The sequence below is a fragment of the Carassius auratus genome, chromosome 9 (assembly GCF_003368295.1).
Source record: "Carassius auratus strain Wakin chromosome 9, ASM336829v1, whole genome shotgun sequence".
NCBI lineage: Eukaryota > Metazoa > Chordata > Actinopteri > Cypriniformes > Cyprinidae > Carassius > Carassius auratus.
The window spans coordinates 17,368,010-17,383,939 of record NC_039251.1 but is presented as its reverse complement, the minus strand read 5'-3'; the positions used below and the strand labels follow the sequence as shown (position 1 = coordinate 17,383,939).

The 15,930-nt window shown below is 38.8% G+C and overlaps 1 protein-coding gene across 5 annotated transcripts in view; it reads right to left on the bottom strand.

Moving 5' to 3' along the window:
* LOC113108542 (dachshund homolog 1-like) overlaps nucleotides 1–15,930 on the bottom strand; it is a 109,965-nt gene that overhangs the window by 27,131 nt on the left and 66,904 nt on the right. For all 5 annotated transcript variants that reach the window (XM_026271726.1, XM_026271727.1, XM_026271730.1 and 2 more), the window contains exons 4-6: nucleotides 2,016–2,188; nucleotides 1,567–1,702; nucleotides 335–469 (exon numbers count right to left, since the gene is read on the bottom strand). In XM_026271726.1, coding sequence (XP_026127511.1) covers nucleotides 335–469; nucleotides 1,567–1,702; nucleotides 2,016–2,188 — 444 coding nt within the window. The remainder of the gene's footprint in view (nucleotides 1–334; nucleotides 470–1,566; nucleotides 1,703–2,015; nucleotides 2,189–15,930) is intronic.

The following is a 15,930-nucleotide window of genomic DNA, read 5'->3' as shown; positions in this document are numbered from 1 at the left end:
CCCTAAACCTAACCCTACCCTTGTAGTTACCTTGTGTTACCAGAACTTTCTTAGATAAATACACTGTAAATACATTATAAATACATGTTAGTACAAGTACTGTAAAATAAAGTGCAACCAATTTTTTTATTTTTATGCATCCTTGCCTGTATTAACCGTATTAATTTCTTATCAATTAGCAATTATTATTTCCAAAAAATATCAATGTTTCGAATATCACAGAAACCTAGACATGACTTCATGCACAGGATTGTCATACTCAAACATTTTTAACAAACATTAAAAACAATAAAACAATAGTGTTATTAGTTGGTTTAATGTACTGAACACTGACCTTTCTCCAGGTGCATTCTCTTAGCCTCATGGCCGATGTCGTGAGTCGCCAGATCACCCTCTTTAGGCCCGGGTAAGATGCTGGGAGACAGGCCCAGTAATGCCTGGTTCATCGACAGTCCATTGTGATGCACAGCTTTGAGAGAACACAGAGACACATTATTCCCATCTCCACACATCGACAACGCAAAACACCTCGAGTGATAAATAATGATTTGAGTTGAAAAGAGCCCTCATCGTCCAGTGGCTAGAGAAGGTGAATACGTCCTTGCCTTTCAACTGTTTGTGACTTGTGGTACTGTATACCTCATCTCCAAATCAATGCGCCAATCAATCAAAATCGCATTTGCCACTCGGCCTGGTGCAAGCAATTCTCAGTGCAATTCTCTGTGACATCTGAGATGAGGCGACAGAAAACAATACAACTGTTTCTTATAAATGTATAATAAATGCCTCTTTACAAAAACCTGTGAATGTCTGGTACCACTAGTAAAACATTTCTTCACTACAAATTATATTTTTATAATAATTTAATACTTTTTGTAAAAATAGTATAAAAATTAAGTTAAAACAGTAAAATTCTGTTACTAATTAATTAATGGGGTTTGCTTCAATGACAACAGTACTGGAAGTTTCCCAAAGTTTGCGTAAAATGTAACAAATTTAATTTGAATTGTGGCTCAGAAATTGAGTCGTATGCCTCTATGCCTACATGTTTTATCAATTTTACATACAAAAACATATTTAATTCATTTAAAATATATTTCCAGGTTCAAAATCAAATATTTCCATATAACATTCAGAGCTCAAATAAGTTTTGAATTAAAATAAACAGTTACTCGCAAAGCCATTGCTCCCAGAAAAATCATAAAACATGGTAGCATATTTCAGAGATGACGAGAAACATACATACAGGCTCTCTCAAGTGATTAAGGGCATTGTTTTTATTTTACAACACAGCTAATGATGAAAACATTTGAGGTCTGTCTTTGCACAACATGAGCCAGATCGAAACTTAAAGATTAAAAAAAAGACAGCTAATATCTCTTTGCCATCTGTTGAAAACAACAGAAAGCGGGGAGGGACACACATGTGCTACGCTCTTAACAAGAGGCATTTTTAATGCAGTATTTAGTAGCGCATGTGCGCCGGTGTTCGGAGACGCTGGAAGAGACGAGGGAGAGGAATTAAGAGACAAAGAGAGAGGGAGAGAGATTTATGAGGTGAACATACGCATTCTGTCGGAGGAGCTCTCTGTGTGCGCGGGAGAGCTGGAGACGCTGCTGCTGCGCTGGGAAGAGGGACGGCTCCCCGGCCTCCTGCCGTCTTCCAAAGAGGGGGCAGGGGAGGGACTGTCGGGGACCCGTTCCTGCACAGCCAACAGGAAAAACAAACACAGCCAGGGCGGCCATTACATGAGACACTCTTTTCAGCAACACACTTCCATGGACACACAAGCGTCCGTGCTTTTTTTTTTTTTTTTTTTTTTTTTGAGACACCATCCCCCCACCCCTTCTTCTGCATCCTTTCCTTGCTTTCTTTCCCAGGCTATTGTCTGACAGCCTTCTCCCAGCAAAGCCATACGAAAGCACGGATCACGCACCACCCAGCCCCCTCCACCTTCCCTCAATGGCTGATGAGAGATGTGCACGACACAATGAGAGAACGGCACCCTCGGTTACCTTAATCACTGATGTCACCATTCGGGATGGGGCACTCTGTCCCTGTGCTGCGGCGGCCATATTGGCGATGGTGCTGAGGTGGTTCATCTGACTCATCGCCATGGTGACGGATGCAGGAGGCAGGCTGACAGGGATCAGGGGGTGGGGCATCATCATGAACGGCAGTTCCAAGCCTGAAGATGAGAGAGGAGAGGAGCTGATTAATTAATCATTTCTGACATTAAGTTGTGTGCAAATGGAAGACGCGTGTGCGACAGAAAAGAAAGTGTGCAGCTGAAGAAGAGAGGAAGATTTAAAAGAGAAACTCGATGAATTATTCACATGTGACCTATTGTGCGAGCGTTATGGCTTACCGAGTAAATATTCATTAAATAATAATCGACACATTAGATACTGTATTACATTAAAGCTACCGACATCTATATAAAAAAATAATAATAATTGCAGCATTTTTGAGCCATTATGGTCATTGGAAACATAAATAGTCACTTTCCTTGTTAATAATATATATAGCTGTTAATAATATATAGCGTTATGCTGATTGCAGTCATAATAACCTAATAATTGTGAAATTTAAACTAATCTTTATTATGTTTGGAAAGGGAAAAATTATGGAAATATTTCACCATTAATAGTAAATGCATTCAAAATATCTGCGGAAAAATAAGGCAAACATGAAAGGCATTAGTGAAAATGAGCAAAAACGAGCCAATTAAAACTAAGTGTGTATCATGAGATGCCTACAAGCTAAATTACCAGTATGTGTGCCAGAAACTCCATTACTTGTAAAACAGAGTGCATTTATAACGTCATTTCAAGTCCTTGATATTTACACGGGATTGAAATAATTAAGACGTACAAAGTATTTTGACGAGAAAACCCAGATCCTGCATGCAAACTGCGAAACTCATACTCATAACTAAGGCGAACTGTGCTACATTCTTAGACAGTGATTAAATGGGTAGAAAGGAAGCTGTCCCGCTTTTTCAAAGGACATATGCACACAAATAAGGTCACAGCCTGTTGTGCGTCCCTGAACTAAAGACCCACTCACTCCTACTCCTGACTTTGAACTAAAGGATCAAAAGTAACCGAGAGAAAATTCGGTCTCGGGCGGTCAAAAGCATCACTAGAGCACTTGAAAGACAACTTGAGTGTTCGCAGTGATCCGATCAAGTGAGCGGGCGGCCCCTGCTCCGTCCCATACTTCCCCTTTATCGCCAAGCTAATGGTAATGCAAAACACAGAGGCGAGATATTATCCAGTTGTTTTTGTGAGAAAATTAGTGGCCAAGGGCTATGACAGAGTCTACATCAGAAAAGAAAAACCCCACAAGAGGAAGATGGTGGATGGATGGGTGGGTAGGGGGTCCCTTCAGTGTCTCCGCTCCTCGGAGAAGTATTGTACATTTCCATAAGAAAGATGACCAGCAGATGCACAGGGAAAACACATTCCCCGACATTAAAAAGGAGGCAGAGATTAAAAGAACGAGAGGCCAAGCAGCACCTTGTAAAGGCGGCTCTCCTCGAGTGCTGAGTCTGAATCAATTACCGCTCGCAGGACTGGACTCAATTAAAACCTGCCACGGCGCCAGCGTGTGATTGCGGGATACTTACAGCGCCACGTCGAAACAAATTGAGAGAGGCATTCATGCACGTATCTACCTTTCAGAGCTTTCGAGAGCCAGATTGAGTGCCGGCGTGCCTTTGTGATTCGCTCAAGAAGATCTGACTGGATTTCAGGAAATCAACATTTACAAGAGAGTGGAGAAACGTATTAAAGTCTGATATGACTTTGCTTTTGTCATTTAAATAGGCTTCCTTTATCAGCCTGCCGGTGAATGATGTCTGTTGTGTTGACCGACTTCTACAAAGCAGAATTCTGTGTGTGTGAACGACTGCGGGCTTACAGTAGACTGCTCTCAGGGGCCTAATCTCTCTCCCTCTCTCCCCCCGTCCCACCTCCTTTCATGTTCCACCATCCTTAAGTGATGTTTCAGCCATAATGGCCTATTGAAAAGCATACGAAAACATGATACAAGCTAAAAGAAGTCCACCAAGGCTTTTCAGACAGACTGAAAGGCGATGAACTGTGGATGTCTAGAATCCAGATGTATGGAGAAACTTTTTTTTTTTTTTTTTTTTGTAGTTCTCAACAAATTTGTCTCAAAACAAAACCCCTTCAGACACCGTCAAGGCCATTTCACTATATTAATGAATTTACCTTATTAATAAAGATTTTTATTTCATAAAGACACCTTTTTTCTGCCGTGCTGTAGATTATTGATTAAATTACAAAATGACAAAATCAATGAAATTATTATTATTATTATTACTATTCATGTGGGAAGTAAACAACCTAATCTGATTTTAAGCTCTACTAAAAACATAAAAATGTATTTTAATTCCAACATTGAAAACATGTTCACCAGAGGATGCGATGACAAAAAAAAGATCCGGACAAAAAAAATAAATAAATAAATTCTACAAAAGAATGCCATGTCATTGTCTACTCTTTTTGAACTTATTTAGCATACAAGAGGGATAAACTGCTGCAATTTGCATGAATTAAGAACTGAGATACCATTGTCAAACAGATGAACTTTGATTCCAGTGGCCCTTAAAAAGAGACAGACTGAAGAAGCCATTGTCTGGTGAAAGCTGGCCTTCTGAGCACTAGCAGTCTGCATTATCCTGTGAGGGAGGAAGCTTTCCCTTGACAAAAATTAAACCAGCTCCTACTTGGCACTTTATTATCTCTTCAACTGAGTGATTTATTGTTTGTGGAATGAAAGCAAAAGAGGAGGAAAATTACATTTTCAGCAGAGCCTGGGCCCGTTCTGCCTCTACTCCTCTGTCCTGGAAGAGCTCACGACAAACAATAATGTCAGCTGTAATTGATCTGAGGTCGCCTGTTAGCCCTCCAGTAAAAGCCCACTATTTAAGCGACAATCCGCCCTGCCTGCTCCACAGATGCTGTCTAATGAAGCTGTCTATCTCTGCTATTTACCTTCTCTTAAATGGAAGAGGAAAGATGTACTGTATGAAGCCGAGCCAGGGAAGATTTGCTTTCCTTCCGTGAAACAGGACCTGCAGATGCCGCTGGAATGTGTAATTGGCTGCCGGAGTTGGAGACGGGGGTTCCAGCGCTAATTAAATGACTTGTTTCTGGCCTATCCATCTTTGTTTGCGAGCGCAACGCGACGGAGCAGTATGTTGTAAATGCTCTTATCTAAACAGACGTTCTTTTGCTCGTCCCTTTGATTTGAGTGCCAAAATCTTCCGCCTTTTGAAGTAGCTGTTGAAACGGGATAACAATTTAAATTGTTTTTCATGTGGCGTTGCAGAATGGCAGATTGTTATTTTTTGCGATGCCCATCATTATAAACAGGTCTCACTTGTTGCCACAAACAATCATCGATTTTTAAACAACTGTCAAGGCTTTTCGCCAAATTTTTCTTATTCAAATAACAAATCATTCTATGTTTTAATTGCAAACATTATACAGGCCACTCATAAATATATTCCATCTATTACAAAGGACCTTCAACCATAAAAAGGCAGTGCTCCATCTGTGTAGAGAAGGTGTTATTGGAAATAAAAGCATAGGTCCTTCATAAACAGACACAAGACTTCTTTTCTGTTAAGAGTATAGATTGTTTTCTTTTTCCCAGATGGCAAAGCTAGTCAAGGCTGTTAAACGCTGTAACTCATTAAGGCCCATTAGACAAAGGTATTTCGCTTTGAAGTAGCCACCCACGGTCTTTCTGTGTCATTGAGAAAAACTTTAAAGTCTTTCTTCCTGTTTATAAATTAATGCTAATCATAAAAAGTAGCATCTTGAATTTGTTAATATCCCTCCAAAAATGATAATAAAAATGAAAGAAACCTGTACACTATCACCAACAATCCCCCAGACGCTTGAGTATTTGTTGCGGGCGATATCTGAAGCCACGAGAACAGAGAAACTGCATCCTTGTGTAAAATAGGCATTTACTGTGCTCACTCTGAAGTGAGAGTGCTTAATAAGAAACAGAGGTTAAAGAAAAACATCTATTACACACTTGTGAGTGTAAAAAATAATGGCAACAAAACATCTCTGGTTTGATGAGGTAGTGTAATTACGCAGACACACAAGCATCAAAGCAAACATGTGGTAGGGATTATGGAGGAGACAGACAGCATTGTTTTATTATTTATTTATTATTCTTCCTCCAGGAGGATAAAGGCCCAGCAGCAGTTCTTGGCATATGTGGAGTGCTTTTGGTCCAATGTCACAATTTGTTAAATTGTGTGTGACAAAAACAGAATGATATGACATTCTTCTTTTGATGTAAAAATATAATTGAAGAACATTAATCTTAATATTTATCTTTTTTATTTCTTCTTTTCTTTTTTCTCTCTTTGTTCAGAGAGAATTTAAATAAATAACTGTATTTATTTCTACTTATTGGACATTTCTAATATGCAGAAATTTAGATTTTGATGATGTTGGAATAAAATAAAATAAAATAAAAACCATGCAGTGGTATATTTTTATATTTTGAGCGCCACAGTTTATAGATCTACTTGAACATGTAGAGAGTTGGCTCACAGTAATGTCAAGCAGTGCTGCTTTTCAGAGATAATAGAGCATTTGTTTCTGGTGAGCGCCACAGTTTGGAATCTCATACACTGTAACTTGAGATGGTTAACACAATTACCTGCATGGTACGAGATGCCCAGTCACAAGCTTCAGGATATTACTGAAAGCACACCCAAATTGGAATTGAACTGGTTTCAGTTTAAATGTGTCTCGTATCATTCTCCATAAACTTCTGCTGGTTTAGGAAAAGCAGAAGGGAGCAGACATTACCAGCAGATGTTTCCACTGAGGGTACAATATATTCAAGTCCAATCAATAACCCACCCCCCCCACCCCTGAGGGACTGTGACACCCAGGCAGAGCGGAGGGAGGGGGGATTCATTTACTTCAGATACTGAGTAAAGGGTCCTGTTTAAAAAGATTGCTTTTGGTCGATGGCAGGCAGTTGTACTCTGACTCGGACTCTGAAATGAAATGTATTGAACGGCGTTATCAATCACAGAGTGTAGGGGTCCATAGGAAGGCTTTCCAGTGGATAAGACAGCCTCTTGCATCATCTGTTCTAATTATAAAATTAGCATCGCGTTGCAGAGGCTGCATCTTTGTGTTATTCTGAAATACCTTGTGAAAGGAGGTTTGTTATGTTTGTCACACTGCTTTGGTCTTACTGAATGTACTTATAGAAATAGTTCACCCCAAAATTTAAATGATATCATTACTTATCCTCATGTGTTTCAAACCTGTATGCCTCTTTGTTTTCTTCCTTCTGTGAAAACGATGTGTTGTGTGTGTAATGCACACAATAAAAATCAATGGGGTCCAGTTTTGTTTTTATGGAAGCAACTGACTCATTATATGGACAAAAACTAATTAAACATTGTTCAAAAAATATAATATTTTGCATTTGACAGAAAAAAGTCAATCAAAGAGGTTTGGATCAGGGTTATTACAGTTAACTAAAACTAAATATGAAACAAAAATTAAAGCAATTAAACATGTATTTTGTTACTTGAAATTAAATAAACATTAACTGAAAAAAAAAAACTTGAAATATCAGTTGGTTGCCAAGGCAACATTTTTTTAATTAGTTTAACTTAATTCTACAACTACTACTTAAATTACTAAAAGCTGTGTACAAATATAAAAAGAAAAAAATCTACACTTTAACTAAAATTGAAATGAAAAGAGAAAATATAGTAATAAAAACTGTTTAAAGTTTCCGGTTAATTAACTTGTTTAAATAAAATATGATTTTTTTTTATTAATATTTTATTCTATTTTTATTTGACATACAACTGTTTTATATTTTAGACAAATAAATAAAAATACACAATACATGTACATTTTTACACATAATAATATACAATAATATATTGAGTGAATTTACTTTAAAAATATTTTTGTAGGTCTCCAAATAGAAAAGAAAAATCATGGTTGAGATATCTTTAAATGATCTGACTTTATAACACATTATTTTTCTACGTCTAAACTGTATAAGTGTTTATTTCCATTTCTTCTAAAGACATTCAGTAAAACAAACTAAACATAACAGGACTCTTGAGCACTCAAATTTCCAATCGGCTTAAGTTGAGTTGCACAGATTCCTGTATTTCGTACATGTACTACATGGGCTAAATGCGGGCTACTTTCTGTAACTTGAGGCGATGGGATGATTTGTTCTGGCAAGAAGCCTGACCCAGAGCAGGATCGCTTGTCTGGTTTGGGTTAATGGGGCTGCAGGCATGATTGATACCCTTGAGTGATAATGACCGCACCTTCATTTCTCATGTTCTAATTGCTGCAATGTTATTATCACTGCAATAATCATGGCAATATTCCGACTGCAACACATCCTCTCTGTCATCATAAGACGCGGCGCTTATGCGTCACATGCCAGTTTGTTTCTTTCCCATAATTGAGTGCAGTGAGGTGACCTATTGGAGGAATATTCGAAGCAGTCAAAGTGCATGCATCTTTCTCACTATGGACCGCAGAGGCTTATCGTGTGTGAAAGGTTGAATGTCATTTATTACATGCATCGCATTTACACCATGTGACATTGTCTTTTCAAATTGTGCAGATCTCTTCATCCCTATCTTTGCCTCCAAAGGTCACTCAATTCCACTTATAAATGCAACCTGACAGAGATTAGTAAAGAGGGACAGGCAACGCACCACATCTCACAATGGAATCAAACGACTCCAAATTAATTAATCCAATTAATGAAGAACAAGCTTTAATGTTGATGAGGCTCGACAAGTAAACTGGTTACTTATTTATTTCATTTTGTCCACAAAAAAGATCTACTTGAACACGTAGAGTGTTGGCTCACTGCAGTAACGTGGAGCAGTGCTGCTTTTCAGAGATGATAGAGCATGATACGGATCATTACAGAAATAATGTTTAATCAATTCCCATTTTGTAATCTGTTTCTGCAGTTGTAGGCATTTGTGTACACCAGCGCTTTGCACATTTTTACACCCGACTCCCCCCCTCTCCCAAAATCATGCATATTCAATTTTATGCTGATGCTTAACTGTCGATGCAACCGGAATTAAAACAAGCAATTCGACTTCATTAAAAAAGTAAGTGATTATCGAGTTATCTTTTTTAAATTCTATTAAAATGTGCGGCACTCTCCACTTATCTGTCACCTGCTTCCCAGGAGCACAACACACTAATAGAGGCACTCAGAAACGAATGCCCAGGAGAGGCCGCGTGTCTCTCTAAACTCAGCCCTGGTTCTCATTGCGGTCTCAGAGCTATTACTAATGCTTCCTGTCTTCCCGCGAAGAGCCGTGCTGATGTTTAAGGCGAGACAAAACAGCATTCAACACTGTAAACTGACACAGGTGAGGTGGTTTTGAAGGAACTGGCTATCTGTGATGCTAAATGCCTGGTGGGACTCAGTCAGCGAGTAATAAGTAATGAATCATTGCCCTGACTTCTGCCGGTGCGACTCAGATGTGGCTAGGAAGTGAATAACGTGTTTTTGCCGTTTAGCTGCTGGCTTGTTTTTCACTCAGCAGACCTCTGGGCAAAATTACACATTTTCATACTATATTTGTAAGCTAATTTGACTATGATGATTTCATTGTACTTTGCCAAGTAAGTTTCCTGAAGAGTGTATCTATAAACTAGACCTAAGCTAGTTTCGCTAAATCAATTCAAACTGTTCACTTTGGTTCATTGATTAAAAACTCTAAGTATGTTTAAATTAACAGTCATTCATTTTCATGTTAATAAAAGACATAGAACACATCTAGATGCTTTCTTTACATACAGTTCTATTAGCTGAGATTCATTTGCATAATCACTCAAATGTCAAATGTCCATGAGGCATGTATTTTCCATTTTGTATTTTTATTTACTTTTTTTTTTTTTACTAAAAACATATTGTATGGTATTCAACTTCCATTATATAACTTTTCCATTTTATTTTTGGAAATACTGATATATCAGTATAACTGTATATCAACCTGACTTAGATGAAGGCATGAGAAAAGAGAAGAAGAAAAAGTGAAAGTCAAACAGACAGACACGATTAAACTGAAAACTTTCTTCTGTTTGCCGTTGCCGTGCCACGTTTAGCACTGCGAGGCCGCCAGATTGAAAAACAAAGTGCAACCCTTGTTGGATTTGTCCTTCCACAGTGTGGGATTTATTATTAGAAAGGACATAAACAGACTAATTAAATCACAGCAGTTGAGGCTGAGATGACAGCTGGTGCTGTGTGTGACCAAACAGATCCCTATCAAAGAGCAGGAGGCATGGCTCACTCAATCCATCCTCTATGGGGAGCTATTTTAAGAGGCCCGGCATTGTGCACGAATGCTTTACGCTAAATGAGGGCTCGATGTACAAGCTGGCTGATTCTAAAGACGCGACACGGCCCTGATGCATGATGGATGTGCCTGCTATAAAGACAATAGATTTAGGGTCTATGTTTTTTGATAGGTGCTGAGGAAATGTGACAGCGCTCATCAGACAGATTCCGCACCACTACCGACTTCCTCAGTGTCAGTTAAAAGCATCGTAGAGCTCTTGACGCAGTGATGCGATGAATTTGTGACGAGATCACTCTTGACAGTGTAACAAGTACAATAAGAGGCATGAATCTTACAGTTATTAATGTGTTTACAAGCTTATCCATATGGTTAAGTGTATAATAAGAGAGATTCTGATTGCTTCAAAGATGGCTCTTTCCCCTTTGAAGCGTCCAAAAATTCTTCCACAATTTAATACATTTCGAGTAATTATTACAATATTTGAAACACCACCGGTTGATTGGCTGCACATTTGAAACCACCGATGAGAATAAAATATGGTTTTAACAAGTCAATAATGGCAAGTGCAATGAAAACAACTAAATCAATGGCACTGCAACGTTTGCAAACAAGAACTTGAATTATAACACCAATAATTGATTCCCCACCTCCCCGCTGTTTTTTCCCTTCCCTCCCGTGATGTCATTTCCAATCGATTCCTTCCTGTGTACAATGATGAGAAGTTTCCCGAGTTAGTTTTTCACTCTGACTCTTTCACCCGCTCCAACAGTGGAAATTTGCAAGCTGCACCAGCAGCTTAACCAAAAAGGATTAACTCCCATATCCAACCGAGAACACAGATAATGCTTGGTAATTGGTAAAAAATGAAGATGAATGGGACAGCAAGATAAGGACCAATTAGCTCCTCCACGCTTACAGCTGCGGTCTCTCTGCAGATCCATCTCTTGAGTGCTGGCCTCCTCTGCCAGAAGAAGCCTGGCGGAATTAGCAGCCTGACCTCATCGATGGTGGGAGGCCCACCCATCATCTCCCCCCCTTCACTTTTAATTCTGTCCCCAACATATACACCTGTCACCAGCTCTGACGCCAGGTCTGGGCCGGGTCTGAGCACGCTAACTCGCTAAATCGCAGAAACCCACACAAACCCACGCGCACATACATGCCTGAAAGTTTGTCGCTTATTTCATTATGGCAGCATCATCTGGTTGGTGCTACACACAATTCCCCCATCTAATTACGGAGAGGATTTAAGGTCCATTAACGTTGCCGTGGCAAGGAATCAGATGCAAAATGGCACCCAGTGGCCACCAAGAGAGAGATTCTTTTCACCTCCTTCCATTTCTTAACCCAAAGGCTGCAAATGCGTGAGTCGCAAGAAAGGAAAATAAAGCAAATAAAAATGAATAAATGAGCAAACAATTCATCTTGCTTGAAAAGGGCAGGTGTCGGTTTTGATTCAGGTCAATTCAATGCGAGTGAATGCATTGTTGTTTGTGTTTCTTCCAGGCACATGTTTTGCTTGGTTTGTGATCTGTAATTGTCCCATTTCCTGTGAGTCAATGGAAATATCCACATTGTAAGAGAAGGGAACCCCCACTTCCTTGGAAAAAATGCTGGGGAGGAATTAAAAGGGAAGTGAGCGCTAAGCTTAATCACGTTTGCCTTCTCCTCTCTCGCTCAGGGTGTTTGGCTACTTAGCTCCAACTTAAACTGGCTAATGTTTTTTCTCTCTGTTTATGCAATTAATAATAGTGATGCAAGCTAGTGAGAGTGACTGAGTTGAATATTTAATGCAGAAGAAACATTAGCCCAGCCAATTTGTATCAACACCAACAAGTCCAGAGGAGAGTACAATGCCCTTCACACACTAAATCTGTTCTAGACTGTACTGCAAATCTCCATCAGAATATATATCAGCGGAGGAATATAATAGGATTCATATTTTTTTTTGTGTGTGTATGGAGTAGCGACCATACACAATACTCTACACTGAAAAAAATGTTGAAGGATTTATCTACAATTTTCATTTAGAAATTCTCTATGTTTTGTGAACATGAAATATTAAGTAACATATAACGAAACATGATTTTTCAATTAGAATAAATAAAATAGCATTTTCTTGCCAAATGTACCCTGATAACCTTTAGAGTTTTATTTACCACTTTGATAAATATTTTTTTAGAGTTTAGAAACTCTACTAAATGTACTTTTAACCATTCACAACACCCTTACAGTGGCAACTTTTGCATTACTTACAAAACAATAACAATAACAACAAAAACAAAATGTTCTAATTTCACTAGAAGAGATAACACTTCACAGACAACAGAGACAACAACATCACCAGTAGAAGCAGTAGTAGGAGTAGTAGTAGTTGTTGTAGTAATAATAAATTATTATTATTATTATTATTATTATTATTATTACTATTGGTGGTGTGGCCTGTGTTTATCCCTTTAAGTGACATTTAAAAAATGATTACACTTACATGTAACGGAGTGTCTCAAAATAAAACCTCACCGCATAAGCAGCTGTTTTAATATAGCACCGGCTCACTTCCTGCTCATGACATTGTCCACTCCTGTCTGGATAGTTTAGCTGAGTTCCTCTGTTCTAAAGTCATCTCTATATCTGACAAATGATTTCAGACTCTGGACTCCAGCTGCAGAAAGCGCCTATAAGCAGGACATATTAAGCATTCACAGTCCAAAAGCATTAGAGGGAATCACGACGCTCAGAAAAGCATAAGTCAGCAGAGCAACGCACCGCAGCTAAGAGTTTATTTTCACAGTTGTGCGTTTTCTCTGGCACACTTTTAAAACACCCAGATGTAATATCTCTCTCTTGGTTCTCTGGCGAAATGACCTTTCTGTTTTAATGCCGTAATGATCCGAAGCAGTGAGGGAATTCGCTGGGAGAAGGGGAATGGAAAACACTGTCTATTTCACTTAAAAACCTAATTTATGTTGCAATTAAAGGCTGAAAGGAGCTTGTGTCTCCCCTCTGGCTGGCTGAATAGAAGCAGCTATATTTCGCCCTCTTATCATATGGGTGACTCCTATTGGCCACACCGTCACAGGAGAGTGCTTGATATAAACAAGAGATTGCACTGACATCCAGTAATCAATATTAGGATGGCTTCAGTACCAAACATCATTTGTTTCGGCCTCTGTTCTTTTGACCAAACCAAGCATTAATTTAAATCATAAATCTGGGAGTGATTTAAATCCCGGAATGAGAGGCCCGCCTGCCTTTAATGATTTATTTTCTACATTTCTGCGAGCGAGAGATTTGTCCATACGCGGTGACAGGTCACCTTCAAACGCCAGAGGAAGACTGTTCATCACCATGCAGACTAGCATCTCATCGCTGCGAGTAAATATTAAAGTAAAAGAATCCAATTGATTGTGGATGGGCCGGAGAGGCGTCGCGGCCATATATTTCACTCAAAGCTTCTAATGCCTCTCTAGTTCGGCTCCTTCACTCACGGCTGGGCCCGGGAATTATTATTCTTCAGGGAGTCTGCGTGCTCAAGGTTACAATTTAAATTGTAAAAAGATAAAAAACAGTTTCTTATTAGCTCCATTGCCGTAGCCTCGCCTATTCTGATTCGCATTTATCTTTATTTCGATGACCTCGCGGCCCCCTGCCGCCATTCGCTGTTGGATGACCTCAGCTCCACGCGGCTTCCTTTCGATAAATCTGCTTAGAGCACGCCGTGTTTTGCCAAAACTCCTAGTGTCAAATGCAGCTGGGAAATCCTCTACGCAGGGTGGATATTCACAATGGAAATCACACGCGCACAGTTCAGCTCAGGGATTATGGTAACTGAATCATTTGTAATGGATTTGTGGTTTAATATAACAGTGTAATTTCCACAAAAAATGGCTTTAAGTAATGTTGCAAAGAGAGAGAAAAAATCGGAATGTATCTGAGAAACGATTAATTGGAGCGAGGGACATTCAAAACCAATTTCCTTCACCAAATTGAATTAGCGGCTTGCTTAATAGCTATTAGCTTTGGGATAAAGTGCTCATGGATGCATTTGATGTGTAGCTACTTTAAAAGTGCATTACCTGCTAATGATGAATTTGGAATCAACCAAACAAACTGATTGCTCAAAAGAAGATTACACATAGCTTTTGAGTTTCCTTTTAGATTTGGACCTTTGCAGTTTATGTGAGTTCAAGAACATATTTTAAGTAGGTAAATAGCAGTAATTAGGCTTAGTTTTATAAAAGCAGATCAGTTTTTTCTTAAAGGGATAGTTCACTCAAAAATGTTGTTCCAAAACTGAACTAAACTTTAAAAAAATACTTTTTTTGTGTGGATTATAAATAGATGATATGTAAAAAAAAAAATGTCAAAGTGTGTTTTTGGACACAACTGATGGAAAAAGTAAAGACAAAGGCTACATTCACACTTAATGCTCAATTCCGTTTTTTTGAAAAATATAGATTTTTTTGCAAGGCCGTTCACATTTCCAATTAAATGCGACCTTTTGTGATCTACTGTGTGAACGTGAAATGACTCAGAAGTGACCCGCATGCGCAGAAGAGTACTCAACGGTGAACGATATCACTCGTTGTTTGCGAAAGTAGCTAACGTTAAACATGGATGTCAACAACAGTGTAGTCAACAGCGGAGCTCTTTTTGCAATATTAAAGTTATTTTCCCAACGGAGCCAGCACAATTAGAATCTTCTCGTTTTAAGAAGAAAATTAAAAAGAAGGAGGGGAACAAGGTTTTTGGCCATGGCGTTTTGTAGGGCAGTGTTAGCAATGTCGGTACAGAGAAACGTGTGGGTGCGGAGTCGCAGCCAGGAGTGGTGGGATACTGATGTGAGTGGCTCTTCTCATTCCCGCCTACTTCAACGCAGAATTATTATGTTTGTAGCGTATCAATGACGTATGGGTCAGATACATGTGGCGTGGCCGTTCAGACGGAGGTCGCATTTTAAAAGATCGGATACGTATCGGATTTAGGACCACATACCCAAGTGGCCTGGGTCACATTTGAAAAGATCGGATCTGTGTCGTTCAGACTGTCATGAAAAGATCAGATACAGGTCGCATAGGGGCAAAAAAATCGGAATTGGGTCGTTTCAGCCTGCAGTGTGAACGTAGCCAAAAACAGTTTAATTCTTCAAATGATCTTATTTTGTGTTCCAAAAAAGAATGAAAGTCATACAGGTTTGAAACAACATGAGGATGAGTAAATGACAACAGAATTGTAATTTTTTGGTGAACTATCCATTAAAGTATAAAGTATGACACCTTGTTAACACTAACATTAAGACATTTGAGTACTACTGGTCAGTTTCTGCTAATCTGACTGGACAGTGCTAAGTACGGGTACAATTGGGCTCATGCGAATGCTTAAAGGAACACTCCACTTTAAAAATCTTTTTTAGAATTTTTTAAATAATTTTTATTTAACATGATTACAATTTAATAAAAATGTCAGAAATGTATAATTATATAACATTTTATTTCCACAATTATTCAAACAGTGATAAAATTATATATAGAAAGTGACATTAT